This window comes from Aulostomus chinensis, chromosome 3 (assembly GCF_037954235.1).
Source record: "Aulostomus chinensis isolate RoL2024-O1b breed Wild chromosome 3, RoL_Achi_v1.0, whole genome shotgun sequence".
NCBI classification, from domain to species: domain Eukaryota; kingdom Metazoa; phylum Chordata; class Actinopteri; order Syngnathiformes; family Aulostomidae; genus Aulostomus; species Aulostomus chinensis.
This window is the reverse complement of record NC_141322.1, coordinates 477,538-493,256: the sequence shown is the minus strand read 5'-3', so window position 1 is coordinate 493,256 and position 15,719 is coordinate 477,538. Positions and strand designations below refer to the sequence as shown.

General features: G+C 49.6%; 1 protein-coding gene across 11 annotated transcripts in view; it reads left to right on the top strand.

Annotated features, from left to right (window-relative positions):
* foxp1b (forkhead box P1b) overlaps nt 1-15,719 on the top strand; it is a 163,207-nt gene that overhangs the window by 84,853 nt on the left and 62,635 nt on the right. For all 11 annotated transcript variants that reach the window (XM_086197208.1, XM_086197199.1, XM_086197239.1 and 8 more), the window contains one exon: nt 4,404-4,572. In XM_086197208.1, coding sequence (XP_086053334.1) covers nt 4,414-4,572 — 159 coding nt within the window. In that variant the 5' untranslated portion in view covers nt 4,404-4,413. The remainder of the gene's footprint in view (nt 1-4,403; nt 4,573-15,719) is intronic.

Below are 15,719 nucleotides of genomic sequence, written 5' to 3'. Positions count from 1 at the left end.
CAGCGAAACATGAGTGTGTGCTTTAATGAAAAGACTGAGAAAGGTTTTGAGTCATCAGAGAGGAGATGGTCACCTTGCAGCTGATGGTGCAGCTGGAGATGTTGGGATGGTGACGTTGCAGCTGGTGAAGGTGCAGGTGGTGGTGGTGGTGTGATGGTGCAGCTGGTGATTGTGTAGCTGGTGATGGTGTCATGGTGCAGCTGGTGATGGTGCTTGTGGTGCAGCTGGCAATGGTGCTGATTGTGCAGCTTATGATTGTACTGATGGTTCAGTTGTTGATGGTGCAGCCGGTGATGTTTTGGATGGTGCCGTTGTGATGGCGCTGATGGTACAGTTGGTGATAGTGCAACTGTTAATGGTACTGATGTTGAAGTTGAAGCTGGTGCTGGTGTAGCTGGTGATTGGGCTGTTGGTGCACCTGATGATGATGCAGCGGTTCATGGTGCTGATGGAGCAGCTGGTGATGGTGGAGTTGATGATGGTACTGATGGTGCTGTTGGTGATTGTGCAGCTGGTAATGGTGCTGATGGTGTAGTTGGTGAGGTGTTCTGGTAATGGTGCTGATGTAGCAGCCGGTGATGGAGCAGTTTTTGATGTTGCAGCTGGTGATGGTGCTTATAGTGCAGCTTGCAGTGGTGCTGATGGTCCAGTTGGTGGCAGGGCTGATGGTGTAGTTGGTGGCGGTGTGGCTGGTAATGGTGCAGCTGTTGATGGTACAACTGTTGATGTTGATGGTCATTCTGCTGCTGGTGGTGATGATGTTGATAGTGCATCTGGTGGTGGTGGATATGGTTTAGGTGGTGGTGGTGGTGGTGGATATGGTGGAGGAGGTGGTGGTGGTGGTGGGTATGGTGTAGGTGGTGGTGGTGGTGGTGCAGCTGGTGGTGGTGGGTATGGTGTAGGTGGTGGTGGTGTATATGATGGTGGTGGTGGGTATGGTGTAGGTGGTGGTGGTGGTGCAGCTGGTGGTGGTGGGTATGGTGTAGGTGGTGGTGGTGGTGCAGCTGGTGGTGGTGGATATGGTGCAGTTGGTAGTGGCGGTGGGGGTGCAGCTGGTGGTGGTGGATATGGTGGAGTTGGTAGTGGCGGTGGGGGTGCCGCTGGTGGTGGTGGATATGGTGGAGTTGGTAGTGGCGGTGGGGGTGCAGCTGGTGGTGGTGGATATGGTGGAGTTGGTAGTGGCGGTGGGGGTGCCGCTGGTGGTGGTGGATATGGTGGAGTTGGTAGTGGCGGTGGGGGTGCAGCTGGTGGTGGTGGATATGGTGGAGTTGGTAGTGGCGGTGGGGGTGCCGCTGGTGGTGGTGGATATGGTGGAGTTGGTAGTGGCGGTGGGGGTGCCGCTGGTGGTGGTGGATATGGTGGAGTTGGTAGTGGCGGTGGGGGTGCCGCTGGTGGTGGTGGATATGGTGGAGTTGGTAGTGGCGGTGGGGGTGCCGCTGGTGGTGGTGGATATGGTGGAGTTGGTAGTGGCGGTGGGGGTGCAGCTGGTGGTGGTGGATATGGTGGAGTTGGTAGTGGCGGTGGGGGTGCCGCTGGTGGTGGTGGATATGGTGGAGTTGGTAGTGGCGGTGGGGGTGCCGCTGGTGGTGGTGGATATGGTGGAGTTGGTAGTGGCGGTGGGGGTGCCGCTGGTGGTGGTGGATATGGTGGAGTTGGTAGTGGCGGTGGGGGTGCCGCTGGTGGTGGTGGATATGGTGGAGTTGGTAGTGGCGGTGGGGGTGCAGCTGGTGGTGGTGGATATGGTGGAGTTGGTAGTGGCGGTGGGGGTGCCGCTGGTGGTGGTGGATATGGTGGAGTTGGTAGTGGCGGTGGGGGTGCAGCTGGTGGTGGTGGATATGGTGGAGTTGGTAGTGGCGGTGGGGGTGCCGCTGGTGGTGGTGGATATGGTGGAGTTGGTAGTGGCGGTGGGGGTGCAGCTGGTGGTGGTGGATATGGTGGAGTTGGTAGTGGCGGTGGGGGTGCCGCTGGTGGTGGTGGATATGGTGGAGTTGGTAGTGGCGGTGGGGGTGCCGCTGGTGGTGGTGGATATGGTGGAGTTGGTAGTGGCGGTGGGGGTGCCGCTGGTGGTGGTGGATATGGTGGAGTTGGTAGTGGCGGTGGGGGTGCCGCTGCTCCTGATCAACCGTCCTATCAGCACCTCTCTATGAGCTCCCTGCTCACTGCCTGATGGTGATGATGGATAAACGCCTTTGTTCCATTTTCCTCTTCCCTCCGTTTCTACGGGCCTGATATTGCAGCTTTGAATCATTCTGTGGTGAATTTAATGAGAAAGTAGATTTATGGCTTTCATTTGTTTGTCAATTTGAAAATTAATTGGGTGTTAATTTTAGCCATCCCCTCATCAGTGCAGGTCCCAGCATGCACACATTACTTTGCATTCATTGTAGCCGTTCCTTCCCCTATTGTGGGTCACTAGTTTTGCATACATTAAAGTAGCCCGCGGCTCATTCTCTTGATTACTTTTGGAGATGCTGTGCTTTTGGAAATCTACGCCTTTCTGTTATAATTATGAAAATTTTTTCATGGAATGACAGTGCATGCATAATGGCCATTACTGTCCTCCATTTATGTAGCTGTGGAAAAGAAGAAAGCAGCTCAGTTTTTTTTCTACACCACATGTGGAAAAAAACATTTTATTTCAAAGATAAGTGGTTCCATGGTTTATTTTATGGCATTTAATTTTGCCCAAGCATGTTTGTTTCTAATTGGTGTCTCAGAAGGAGAGCTAGTGTGAGCAGGGGCCTGCAGATGGAGTAGTGGCTGGCTGCATCCCATCCCACAGTACTCCTCCCGCTCGCTCCCTCTTTAGAAAATCCCATTATGGAGGGTGTCACTGCCAGACTGGAGGGGTGAGCCAGGTCAACATCTGTCTGCAGGGAGAGGGGGGCCAGCTTCAGCCTCAGCCAGAGAACAGGGCCTGTAGGCCAGGCCCAGGCTGCTCAGACAGGCCCCTGAGTGTGGGGGTGGTGTGACACACAAGTGAACCGGCACAGGCCACAGTGTCAGATGACTCACTCGGATATGCTTCTTACAAGGAGAGGAGATGTAAACCATTGTTGCGCTTTTGGGTTTGACTTTTTAATTCTGGTTCTGGTTTAGCTCCCTGTGGCTCACCCCTGCTACCAATGATGCGCAGTCTTGAAAACCTCAATGCCCTCCAAGGGTTGGTGCTGGTTCTGGTGCTGTTTATTTTTTGAATAATTCCCTGTCTAGAGTGTTATCTCACCTTTGCTCTCTAAATAGGCTGTGTGACAAGTTGTCAGCTTCAATTTCATATCTGTCAGGCTGAGTGTGTGTCCCTATCCTGCCCGGCTGCGTCTTGTTTGGAGGGGCATCCCTGGAGACCCTGTGCTCGTGCACTTGAGGACATATTAACTCTCACTGGCCTTCCTATTACACGCCTTAAACACAACTTCATAAATCTGTATTTAGTTCCATTTTCACCTTCTTTAATGATGAGGCCCTGTGTTTTAAAGACATTTATTCTGCTTCATATAAATAATTAATCAGGCAAGTTAATTCGCTTCTGCCTGACTTGGTCAGCTTCATTAACCGCTCTGGAATTGGAGGCCAGACGCGTCGCACCAGTGAGCCCTGCGACGACGCACCATAGCTGTAAATCACTGCACTGATTTGAGGAATACTACAGATATGCAGTAGTGTCACCAGCAGCCATCCCCAGAGAGCCAAACACAAAACATCATCGTTGTGTATACTGACTTTCACTGTGTGGAATTACTTTCACTGATGCAAGACAACGTTTTCCCAACAAGTCAATGAGGTTTATTTACATTCGGACCTGCACTTTGGTGTTAATTGAGCACCCCTGAAGGCTTGCACTGTTTTCACTCAGATTGGATGTTTCTCATGGAGATCTTTTGGCAGGCCTCACACAGTCGCCCTGTTTCCCATTAAAAAGTCATTCAGCGGTGGTTCTTCTGGGAGCCATGCAAGTAAATATATCCATTTCCATAGAAAGTGTTTTGTTTTGGAGCGCCAGTGTTTTCTTGGGCTCCTCTGCTCTCACTCAACTCAGGTTGGGTTCCTTTCCGATATGTACTGGACCCCATCGCCTCCTCTGTGCCCCCGTATATACTCCATAATGGAAAAAACAAACAAAACCTGAGTCCCGCCCCCTACCTCTCTAATCCAGTGTGTTCATGTCGTGTGCTGCTCCAGGAAAGATGAAACAGAGGAGGAGCTGATACAGGAGAACTAGTTTCTGAGAGCATTTGCTTGGTTGCCTGTACAGCCAACAAACACGAGTCGGAGGAGCTGGCGTGGCCGAGACGCGGCCGTAGGAGAGCCGCGGTGGCGGAGGCTCTGACAATCGTGAGGAGGGTTGGTACTGCTGGTTCAGCTGCTCGTCCTCATGCTCCTTCTTCCTCTTTTCTTTCCTTAAGCTTTCAAGTCATGATGCAAGAATCTGGGACGGAGGCTTCAAGTAACGGACCAGCCAATCAAAATGGAGGAACCAGTGTGGAAGGCGGGTCCAGGGAGGCACAACCCAAGAGCGCCATGCCATCGGTGGAGGTGACAGCCACTGACCTCCTGCACCTCCAGCAGCACCAGGTGGGCCAGCTCCCCTCACACCTGTCTTCTCCCTATGAAGCCATGTCAGCAGCAGCCCCCCCCCCCCACACACACCCCTTTTAAAGTGCCACTTAATATTTAATCCCACCTCCGAGTACATCCAGTACATAAACACATTATTATTATTATTTATGTATATTGAGGCACTTTGTGAATATTTAAAGACGGGGAAGTGCCCCCCCTTCTATCTGTCTGTCTCTCTCTCCATCTCTCTGACTTACTCCATCCCTGTCTCTCTCTCTCTCTCTCTCTGTCCCTCTCTCTCTCACTCCGTCCCTGTCTCTCTCTCTCTCTCTCTCCAGCCCGTCTCTCTCTCTGTGATTGTGTTTACTGTAGCATGCAGCATCTGAATTTGGGTGAAATATTTATCGTGGTGTTCTGACATATTTTAAGAGTTTAGGTGCTGACAGATAGGAAACGGCCACATTCACGATGATGGCAACCTCTGGTTGGCTGTAAACACTCCGCAATGTGGCGATGGAAGCCTAAAACATTTCCAGCATCTCTGTTTGGAAGCAAGAAGACAAGCTCTTTCTGTTGGTGTCGGCGTGATGTGTGGCACATGACAGCGTGTTTAAGGAAACAACACTGAAAAGATCAGTGTGTCTTGTGCTATCTGGGTCTCCCCGGCAGGACGAGCAGGGTTGGTGTCAGAGGCTGTTTGCCAATGACGGCCTGGCCGGCGCTGCCGTCTGCTGTCACCTGCAGCCATAGCTCACTGTCATCATCCAGCACTCTGTTGTCTCAGTCACATTCAAACCTGCTTTTGACAGCATGACATGTGAAACATCTTGATGCTGATACACTTTTGGATTCTGATAGTTAATGAAGTACATGTTTAGGTAGTGGTCATTTACTTCACTTTCTTTTGCAACATTTACCTTTACATTATATGTTTTAACATGAATTATGTACTTTCTACACCATATAGTTAAAAAATAATTTTGATACCTTTAGTTTAAAGTGAGCGGCCTGGTGGAGCAGTGGTCCTCCCTGTGGCCCCCAGCAAGAAGGTTGTGGGTGGAGCCCTGCCTGGAGCACGGAGTCTTTCTGGATGAGTCTCCATGTTCTCCCTGTTCCTGCTGGGTTCTCTCTGGTACTCCAGCTTCCTCCACAGTCCAAAGACATCAAGAGGGACCAGGTTAATCCAGACTCTAAATTGACCGTAGGCGTGGCTGGGAGAGCCAATGGTTGTCTGTCTATATGTGTTGGCCCTGCCATGGACTGGTGACCTGTCCAGGGGGAAGGCTGCTGGGATAGGCTCCACCCCCACCACCCTCAACAGGAGGAGAGGGAGAACATGGAGGGAGGGATGGATGATGGATGGATGGATGGATGGATGGATGGATGAGAGGGGCCAATAATGTGTTCACCCTCAAACATACTGTAGGTGGCGCTGATGTTCTGGACTGTTGGTTGTCACATATACAAACGAAGAATTCAGTTGTTTATGACACGAACAGAGAAGAGTCAGAGACACGCCGCCACAGAGAAGAGCCGTCTAGTCCAATGTGATGTCTTGTGATGTCGGTGGCAGGAGACAAGTAATGACATCAGTGTTATTATTCAGTGACGTCATGGATAAAGGTGATCCAGCAACACTGTAGGCAGAGCAGGAAAACACTCAGCACTTCTTACTTTGTACTATATTTGAAAGCCTGTTTACTTTGTGTACTTTGAGCACTTCTACTTTTACCTGCCATGACGTGTAGTCACCTGACTGATGCCAGTGTGCAGGAGCAGTGCAGTGTGCATTGATGTGGTATCACTGCCAAATACTGCTGAGTGGATGTTAGCGCACAGCTGTGGTCCAGGGTGTAGCCCCTGTCAGCCAACATCAGCTGGGCAAGCCAGGTAAGCCCTGCAGATAATGAATGGGGGGTGGACATTGGAAGGAGCTGCATCATTTAACTCTGTGTTTCAGTTGTGTTGTGTGATGATGAGGCCGTGACAATGTTTCTGCGTTAGGCCTTTAGGCCTCTGGAGATCTGCTCTCCATCCTCACTCCCCCAGCTCAGACCCCACCTCCCTCCCAAATATTTTCCAGCTCAAAATGAGCATGTCGTCAGTGAGAAAATCATAGCCATGCTGAATTCATTACTGCAGTAGTCACACAAAACCATGGATAAAATTTCAATAACTGCAGGCCACAGTTGAGTAAACAGTTGCACTGAAACTTAATTCCTGTTGACTTTTCCTTCATTCTTTGCCAGGGGCACATTCTGATTCGCTCTGCAAAGACAACGGGGTTACAACTTTGATGAATGTCAGGCAGGGGCGAGGGGGCAGAGAGAAACGTGTCATGGATGTGCACTTGACACCAATGAGGGATGGAACCAAAGCTCACCCGTCCAGCATGGCCCCCGTCCTCTAGTCATCCAGAAATGAGCATCGCTCTCCAGGACATGACCTGGCATTTGGGAAGGAAAAACAAGCAACTCTCTCAGCATATTACAGGCCCATGACTCTGCTTCCTACTGGGCTCCATGGACAGTTCTGTCTGCTTCATGTGGTTCTGCTGCTGGTACTAATACCATGGTGTAGGAAACCTGGAAGGAGGTTAGCATTTTTGAATGTCCGCTGTAGCATGGTCAAGTGATCAGTGGTGTTTTTGATTCATGCCTGGAATGAGGTTAACATTAGAATAACATTTTGACATATGACATATGTATGTCATATGAAACGCCATGACGCTGAAAACTGAAGAAACAGGAAGAATGGAAGCACAACGTGTCAAAACTGGATCACAACGTGGCTTTAATGCTGTTTTCAACTTGCAGAGGCACAATAATTGTTAAAGGCTAATTGTGTATCTAAATACCATTTTGAATTAAGTGACGTGGAGATCCATATTTGTCAGACTGAAGAAACATCATTGTTTGATGCAGCTCACCACAAAAAATCTCACCAGTATCATTTTAATGAGTTTTCAAAAAAATGAGATTAGTGGTGCAAAAAAAAACAGCCACTGCTAACGTAGCATCCAGGCTTCCAGCATCATCAGAGGGTTCATTAGTGAAGACGATCTTGATGAACTCAACCTGGAAGATCCTCAACTTTTGTTCACCAGAGCTGATTTACTGGTTCAATCACCACAATCACATGGAGCGATCCTATTGGCTGCTGGGAGGAACCAGGAGATGACCACTTCCTGTTGGCGGTGAATCAGGAGATGACCACTTCCTGTTGGTGGAGGAACCTGAAGATGACTGCTTCCTGTTGGCGGTGGAACCAGAAGATGACAACTTGCTGTTGGTGGAGGAACCAGGAGATGACCACTTCCTGTTGGTGAAGGAACCAGGAGATGACCACTTCCTGTTGGTGGAGGAACCAGGAGATGGCCGCTTCCTGTTGGTGGAGGAACCAGGAGATGACCACTTCCTGTTGGTGAAGGAACCAGGAGATGACCACTTCCTGTTGGTAGAGGAACCAGGAGATGACCACTTCCTGTTGGAGGAGGAACCAGGAGATGACCACTTCCTGTTGGAGGAGGAACCAGGAGATGACCACTTCCTGTTGGCGGGGGAACCAGAAGATGACAACTTCCTGTTGGTGCAGGAACCAGGAGATGACCACTTCCTTCAGCTGTGTATTCTGATTGTGGAAGAGGGCTTGGATAGGCTGCCCACCAGGGTGGAGCTCCCAGGAATGCAGAAAGGCTCTCTTTTATTCCCCTATTAGGATAAAGCGGGATTTTCACTCATGCACCGTGAACCATGGTAATTGTCCCTAGGGCATTACCATCTTCATTCAGTTACTCGATAAGGTTTTTGTGACATTTCACATTCTTTCTTTGAAGTTGTATTTGCAGTTGGTGCTGGTGTGCCGTTCTTCTCGAAGCCTCAATATGCTATCACACAAAAATCCATCTGAAATCTTCTATGACTCAAAGTGCAAACGTCTAAAAATCCCCTGAGTGAGTGGGAACAACAAACCTGGCACTGGCATATCATTTATTCTTATTAGGGAACATAACTATGAAAGACAGTCCTCATTAATAAAGATGGGGGTGAAATAATTGTAATCTGTTTGATCATCTTGACTCTGACAGGGGAATTCATCTTGTAGACTAGTCAAATTTGGGGGAAGTGGACCATAAGCTTGATTTAAGCGTCTCTATTAGTAAGTCAAATAGTGGGGTGGGGGCGGGGGGGGGCGCTATTGTCTTTCTTTCTTTCTTCCAAAGATACTGTGAAAATTAGGTTTTCACTTCTCAAGGCGTGAAAAGTGATGCAGCACACCCAAACAAGCTGGATGACCTTGAGACAGTGAAGCTGCTCTGGTTGTACGGGTATGAAGACATCCGAGCGGAGATGTGGACTCTGAAGTGTTCGACTGGCATTTGTTTGTGTTGCAGAAGTTGTGGTTTGGATGCGGTTCCTCGTGGGGAGTTACTGTACGATAGAGAGAAGGAGAAGCACCAGTGTCGCGCAGTTTTGCTTATGCAATAACCTGTTGTGTGCTTTAGGTTATTTTGCAACAGGAAGTCGTGTTGTGAGAGGAGCTGTGGACCAGCACACACACCCCTGTACCTTTAAAGCTTTGCTACATATTGTGTCTGGAGGCCTTGGCTGAGGTATCCATAGTGTTGCGTGTACAGAGTGCAGAGTGTCACACACACACACACACACACACACACACACACACACACACACACACACACACACACACACACACACACACACACACACACACACACCAAGGAGACAGAAACAGCTGAGCAGGCACAGGTTCCCTGTTTGCATAATGCAGGTCTGCAGTCCCTGGTGGAGGCTGGAGAAGATGGAGGGGCAGGTCTCAGCCTCCACCATGGAGCTGGAGCCTGCAGAGCTTCAGGGGGGAGTGCTAGATGATAACCCTAGATATCACACACACACACACACACACACACACACACACACACACACACACACACACACACACACACACATACACACATACACACATACAAACTCACACACACTCACACACAAAGCTCACACACTCACACACACATACATACTCTCACGCACACACACGTCCCTGCTCAGTCAGAAAGGGGCCTGCTTGTTTCTGCGGCTCAGTCCCTGTCAGGTTTGGTGCCCAGGCTAAGTTTACAGCACCAGGTCAGAGAGACAGAGACACAGAGAGAGAGAGAGAGAGACACAGAGAGAGAGAGAGAGACAGAAAGAGAGAGAGACACAGAGAGAGAGAGACAGAGAGAGACAGAGACACAGAGAGAGAGAGAGAGAGACACACACAGAGAGAGACAGAAAGAGAGAGAGAGACAGAGAGAGACAGAGACACAGAGAGAGAGTGACAGAGACAGAGAGAGAGACAGAGACACAGAGAGAGAGAGACAGAGACACAGAGAGAGAGAAAGAGAGAGAGACAGACACAGAGAGAGACAGATAGAGAAACAGACACAGAGAGAGACGGAAAGAGAGAGAGACACAGAGAGAGAGAGACAGAGACACAGAGAGAGACACAGAGAGAGGGAGACAGAGAGAGACAGAGACACAGAGAGAGAGCGACAGAGAGAGAGACAGAGAGAGAGACAGAGACACAGAGAGAGAGAGACAGAGACACAGAGAGAGAGAGACAGAGACACAGAGAGAGAGAGACAGAGACACAGAGAGAGAGAAAGAGAGAGAGACAGACACAGAGAGAGACAGATAGAGAGACAGAGACACACAGAGAGACAGAGACACACAGAGAGAGACAGAGAGAGACAGAGACACAGAGAGAGAGACAGGGACACAGAGAGAGACAGAGACACAGAGAGAGAGACAGAGACACACAGAGAGAGACAGAGACACAGAGAGAGAGACAGAGAGAGACAGAGACACAGATGGAGAGACAGGGACACAGAGAGAGAGAGACAGAGAGAGAGACAGAGACACACAGAGAGAGACAGAGAGACAGAGAGAGAGACAGAGACACACAGAGGGAGTGACAGAGACTCAGAGAGAGAGACAGAGAGAGAGACAGACACACAGAGAGACAGAGACACACAGAGAGACAGAGACACAGAGAGAGAGACAGAGACACAGAGAGAGAGACAGAAAGAGAGACAGAGACACAGAGAGAGAGACAGAGAGAGAGACAGAGACACACAGAGAGACAAAGAGAGAGAGACAGCGAGAGAGAGACAGAGACACAGAGAGAGAGACACAGAGGGAGAGAGAAAGGGACAGAGAGACAGAGACACAGAGAGAGAGACAGAGAGAGAGACAGAGAGCGACAGAGACACAGAGAGAGAGACACACAGAGAGAGAGAGAGAGACAGAAAGAGAGAGACACAGAGAGAGAGAGAGACAGAGACACAGAGAGAGAGACAGAGAGAGACAGAGTCACAGAGAGAGAGAGAGAGACAGAGAGAGAGAGACCGAAAGAGACACACAGAGAGAGACAGAGACACAGAGAGAGAGACCGAAAGTGAGAGACACACAGAGAGAGACAGAGACACAGAGAGAGAGGGATAGAGAGAGAGAGACAGAGAGAGACGGAGACAGAGAGAGAGAGACAGAGACACAGAGAGAGAGACAGATAGAGAGAGACAGAGACACAGAGAGAGAGACAGATAGAGAGACAGAGACACAGTGAGAGAGACAGATAGAGAGACAGAGACACAGAGAGAGAGAAACAGAGACACAGAGAGAGAGCGACAGAGACACAGAGAGAGAGAAAGAGAGAGAGACAGACACAGAGAGAGACTGATCGAGAGACAGAGAGAGAGACAGAGACACAGAGAGAGAGACAGAGACACAGAGGGAGTGACAGAGACACAGAGAGAGACACAGAGAGAGAGACAGAGACACAGAGAGAGAGACAGAGAGAGAGACAGAGACACACAGAGAGACAAAGAGAGAGAGACACAGAGAGAGAGACAGCGAGAGAGAGACAGAGACACAGAGAGAGAGACACAGAGGGAGAGAGAAAGGGACAGAGAGACAGAGACACAGAGAGAGATACAGAAAGAGAGAGACAGAGACACAGAGAGAGAGACAGAGAGAGACAGAGACACAGAGAGAGAGAGACAGAGAGAGACAGAGAGAGAGAGACAGAGACACAGAGAGAGAGACAGATAGAGAGACAGAGACACAGAGAGAGAGACAGAGAGAGAGACAGAGACACAGAGAGAGAGAGACAGAGACACACAGAGAGACACAGAGAGACTGAGACACACACAGAGACAAAGAGAGAGAGACACAGAGAGAGAGACAGCGAGAGAGAGACACAGAGGGAGAGAGAAAGGGACAGAGAGACAGAGACACAGAGAGAGAGAGACAGAGACACAGAGAGAGAGACAGATAGAGAGACAGAGAGAGACAGAGACACACAGAGAGACAGAGACACAGAGAGAGAGAGAGACAGAGAGAGACAGAGACACAGAGAGAGAGAGACAGAGAGACGCAGAGAGAGAGACAGAAAGAGACAGAGACACAGAGAGAGAGACAGAGACACAGAGAGAGAGACAGATAGAGAGACAGAGAGAGAGACAGAGACACAGAGAGAGAGCGACAGAGACACAGAGAGAGAGAAAGAGAGAGAGACAGACACAGAGAGAGACTGATCGAGAGACAGAGACACAGAGAGAGAGACAGAGACACAGGGAGTGACAGAGACTCAGACAGAGACACAGAGAGAGAGAGACAGAGACACACAGAGAGACAGAGAGAGAGACAGAGAGAGACAGAGACACAGAGAGAGAGACAGGGACACAGAGAGAGAGACAGAGACACAGAGAGAGAGACAGAGACACAGAGAGAGAGACAGAGACAGAGACACACAGAGAGACAAAGAGAGAGAGACACAGAGAGAGAGACAGCGAGAGAGAGACAGAGACACAGAGAGAGAGAGACACAGAGGGAGAGAGAAAGGGACAGAGAGACAGAGTCTTACCGTCCTCCTGCCTCCTGCCAGTGAGCAGCAGTCTGGACTCCATTCAGACCTTTGTATGCCTGGACTTTTGGGACCAGGAGCTTCTGATCCGGGCCTTGTGGACGTGGGCCGTATCCACAGTAGGCTGGAGTACTGTATTCTGCCTGGAAACAAAGAGTGCACTATTGTGAGTGTTACTACAGTTATGGTACTTATATGGGACAGAAAGACAAGGGAGAGTGGAAGGGACAGAGACCCTAACCTGATCCAGTCTTGGTTCTGAAGATGGGATCTGTGATCAGGGATGACCCACATCCTGGACTGGGCTGAGAACCTGCACTCACAGTTCTGATCACTTTGGAAACATTGAAATTGAATACATGCGTGTTTGTTTATGCTCTTTTAGTGAGCATAAACGACAAAATCAGGACAGCCTGATGATGTCACTCGGGCTCGGGCACATCGGGACGTCAGACAGAAACGCCGAGGAGGCGCTCGGTTGTGCTTGCTGGCAAGGCAGTCGCACGCAGTGGGCGGGGCATCCTACCAGCTGCACGTGAGACGTGAGGCAGCCGCGTGTTTTTCTTCCACAGACGTGATCAGCTGTTACCCTGGTGAAGCTCCTGGTGAATCAGGTGAAAGGAATGATTCTGGGAAGCGTGTGGTAGTCGCGGCGTAGCGAAGAGGGCGGAGCAAGGCGCAGGACGATCTTCAATTGGACAAAATGAGGGAAGAAAAAAATATTTGATTGTTTAACAGCACATATTGAGAATTTAATACTTTAAAATGAGAAATGCAAAATACAAATATCAACTCAACAAATGTTGATGGAAGGATGCGTTTGTCCCCGTGGTCGTGCGGCGTCCTGGCGTGAGTTCTCAGGTATCGCCATGTTTCCTGCTCATATTGTCAGAGGAGAATGAGCATCGGCTCCAACTTATTGGAAAATCTGTGAAAGAGGATAACATCAGTGTTATGACACTGCATATTGCCCTAAATTGCTTTATTGGTAAAATGATAGTGCTCGTCCAATTTGAATAATTTTATAGAATCCCTCACAGAACAGTTTAATTATGTTATCACACAACTGGCAACATCTGTCTTTATACCACAGCACATGACAGTTTTATTACAGGCTAAATTTCTTTGCTGGTTCTGGCAATTGATGTGTGATCTGATTAATAATCACACAGATGGAGGTGAAAATTGAACAGCGATGCGCTGCTATGTTGGAAAAAGGGGAAAATAATTATTAAAGGGGAAAAATACAGCTGGTGTCACATGACTGTTTTTAATCTGAAGCTTTCTGAACTTTACTCTCCAACATCTTTTCTTGCGTTTGCTTTATCGGGGGATCTGTTTAGTCTAGGGGCAGCATTAGAAACCCTTTTGTCCCCTGGTTCTCTGGGCGAGTGTCTGGGAGGGGCAGCACCAGCATGCAGCCAGCCGGTGAACTCATCCATGCTGTTGAGTCTACCTCCAGCCGCCCTGGAGGAGATGAAGCGCCGCTCACATGTGTGTCAAACCCAGAGTGTAAAATAGCTGACTGTTGCTCAGGTGGACTTCCTGTTACACCCCTGCTTGTATGTGGGCGACGTTGGGTTGGAGGGGGGCACCGAGAGTCTTTTGACATCACAAATGGACACACACACACACACACACTCTTCATGTAGTTCAGTCATCGCTCACAGACGTGAACTTTCTGTTTCCAGATCGTGCCTTGGAACAGTGTTGCCGGGCTCGAGTTTATTTTCGGCGTTTGGGATTTGAGTAGTTGTGTTTTGGACCTTTCCTCGTCAGTCCATGTTCCATTTGATCACTCTTCCTCATGTGTCAGTTGTCCGCTCAGTTTCCTGCCCCCCCCCCCCCACCTGTGCCTCGTCCAGCCCCTTTTAACTTGCCACCTGTATAATGATCAAAGTTGCAACAGGACTTGAATGCACCCCCACATCTCAGTGTCTAGTGCGAACTGTCCAGACATCTAGCAAACCAGGGATTGCAGGTGGGTCCTCCCTTTTCCTGTCCTTCTGTTTACACGCCATGTGACAACAGACCCTGATCCTCCTCCTCTTGAACCTCCTCTTGCTGCACTGCACTCAAAGTGCAGTGGGGTTCACTGGGCGGTCTTAGACAAGGCACAAACCCCTAGTGGAATGGTTTCATTAAATGGAGTAAAAGCTGGAATGTGAACGCGCCCTTAGATGGTCAAACAGGAAGTAGGAAGCAGATCATTGACACTCAGTGTCATGATAGAACAGAGTCTAAAGAGTAAAAGAACCCGCACCTTGAGCATGAACACAAGCCTCAGCCTGCAGGTCTGAGTCCTCCTCACGCAGTCAGGCGATTAACACTGATTGACATGTAGAGGGGGATGTCTTCTTCTCATGTTCATATGTGTGTTTCCTCTGTAAGGAAGTAGCTTCCTCACCTGAGCAGCTAAGAAACAGATGATGATGATGATGATGATGATGATCACTCCAAGGGAGCAGTGAGAGGATCAGTTGTCCAGGTTCAGCTCACTTGGGTGCTCCAGCTGGAGGAACAAACCTCTTAAAGCTCTTTACCAACCCAAATACCTGTCAAACATCCCCAAACCTGCAGTGGACACGTCTGGCGGGCCTGCTGACCAGGACAGGTGCGCGTGGGAGGTTCAGTCCTCTGTCCGTCAGGAGGCTGTGAACAGGTGAGAGGATGCTGGTATCATTAAGAGAGAAGTGACACCCGCCCGGATGGGCTTTGAAGGGCACGGTCGGCGTGTTTGTGCTGAAGTGGGCGACTCTAAACTTTGAGCAGGTGTGTGAGGCAGCTGGATGACGGAGGCAGAGGAACACGTCTGCAGCAGCTCCCAGGCTTCAGCTACCAGACGACTAATGCATCCTCCATGTTTTATTTACAGTAATGCTAACAACCAGTCATGAACGCTCTGCATCCACACACACACACACACACACACACACACACACACACACACACACACACACACACACTCACACACACTCACACACACACGCACACACACAGAGGCTCACAGAGTAATTTTGCAGTGTTTAGCTGAACAACTTGTGTGTTTAGTGTTGTAAATAAGTAAGCGTTTTAACGGGGCCTCGGGAGACAGCGGTTGGGAAAGTAGACGCTCAGACATGACTGGCTTTAACAGCCTTTGTTCAAACACTGTTTCAACAAAACCTCTTTCTTCTCCTGCTTGGAATGTTTACATTTCGTTGACTGATAAAGCCATCTCAGGGTGAAGCTATTGTTTAACG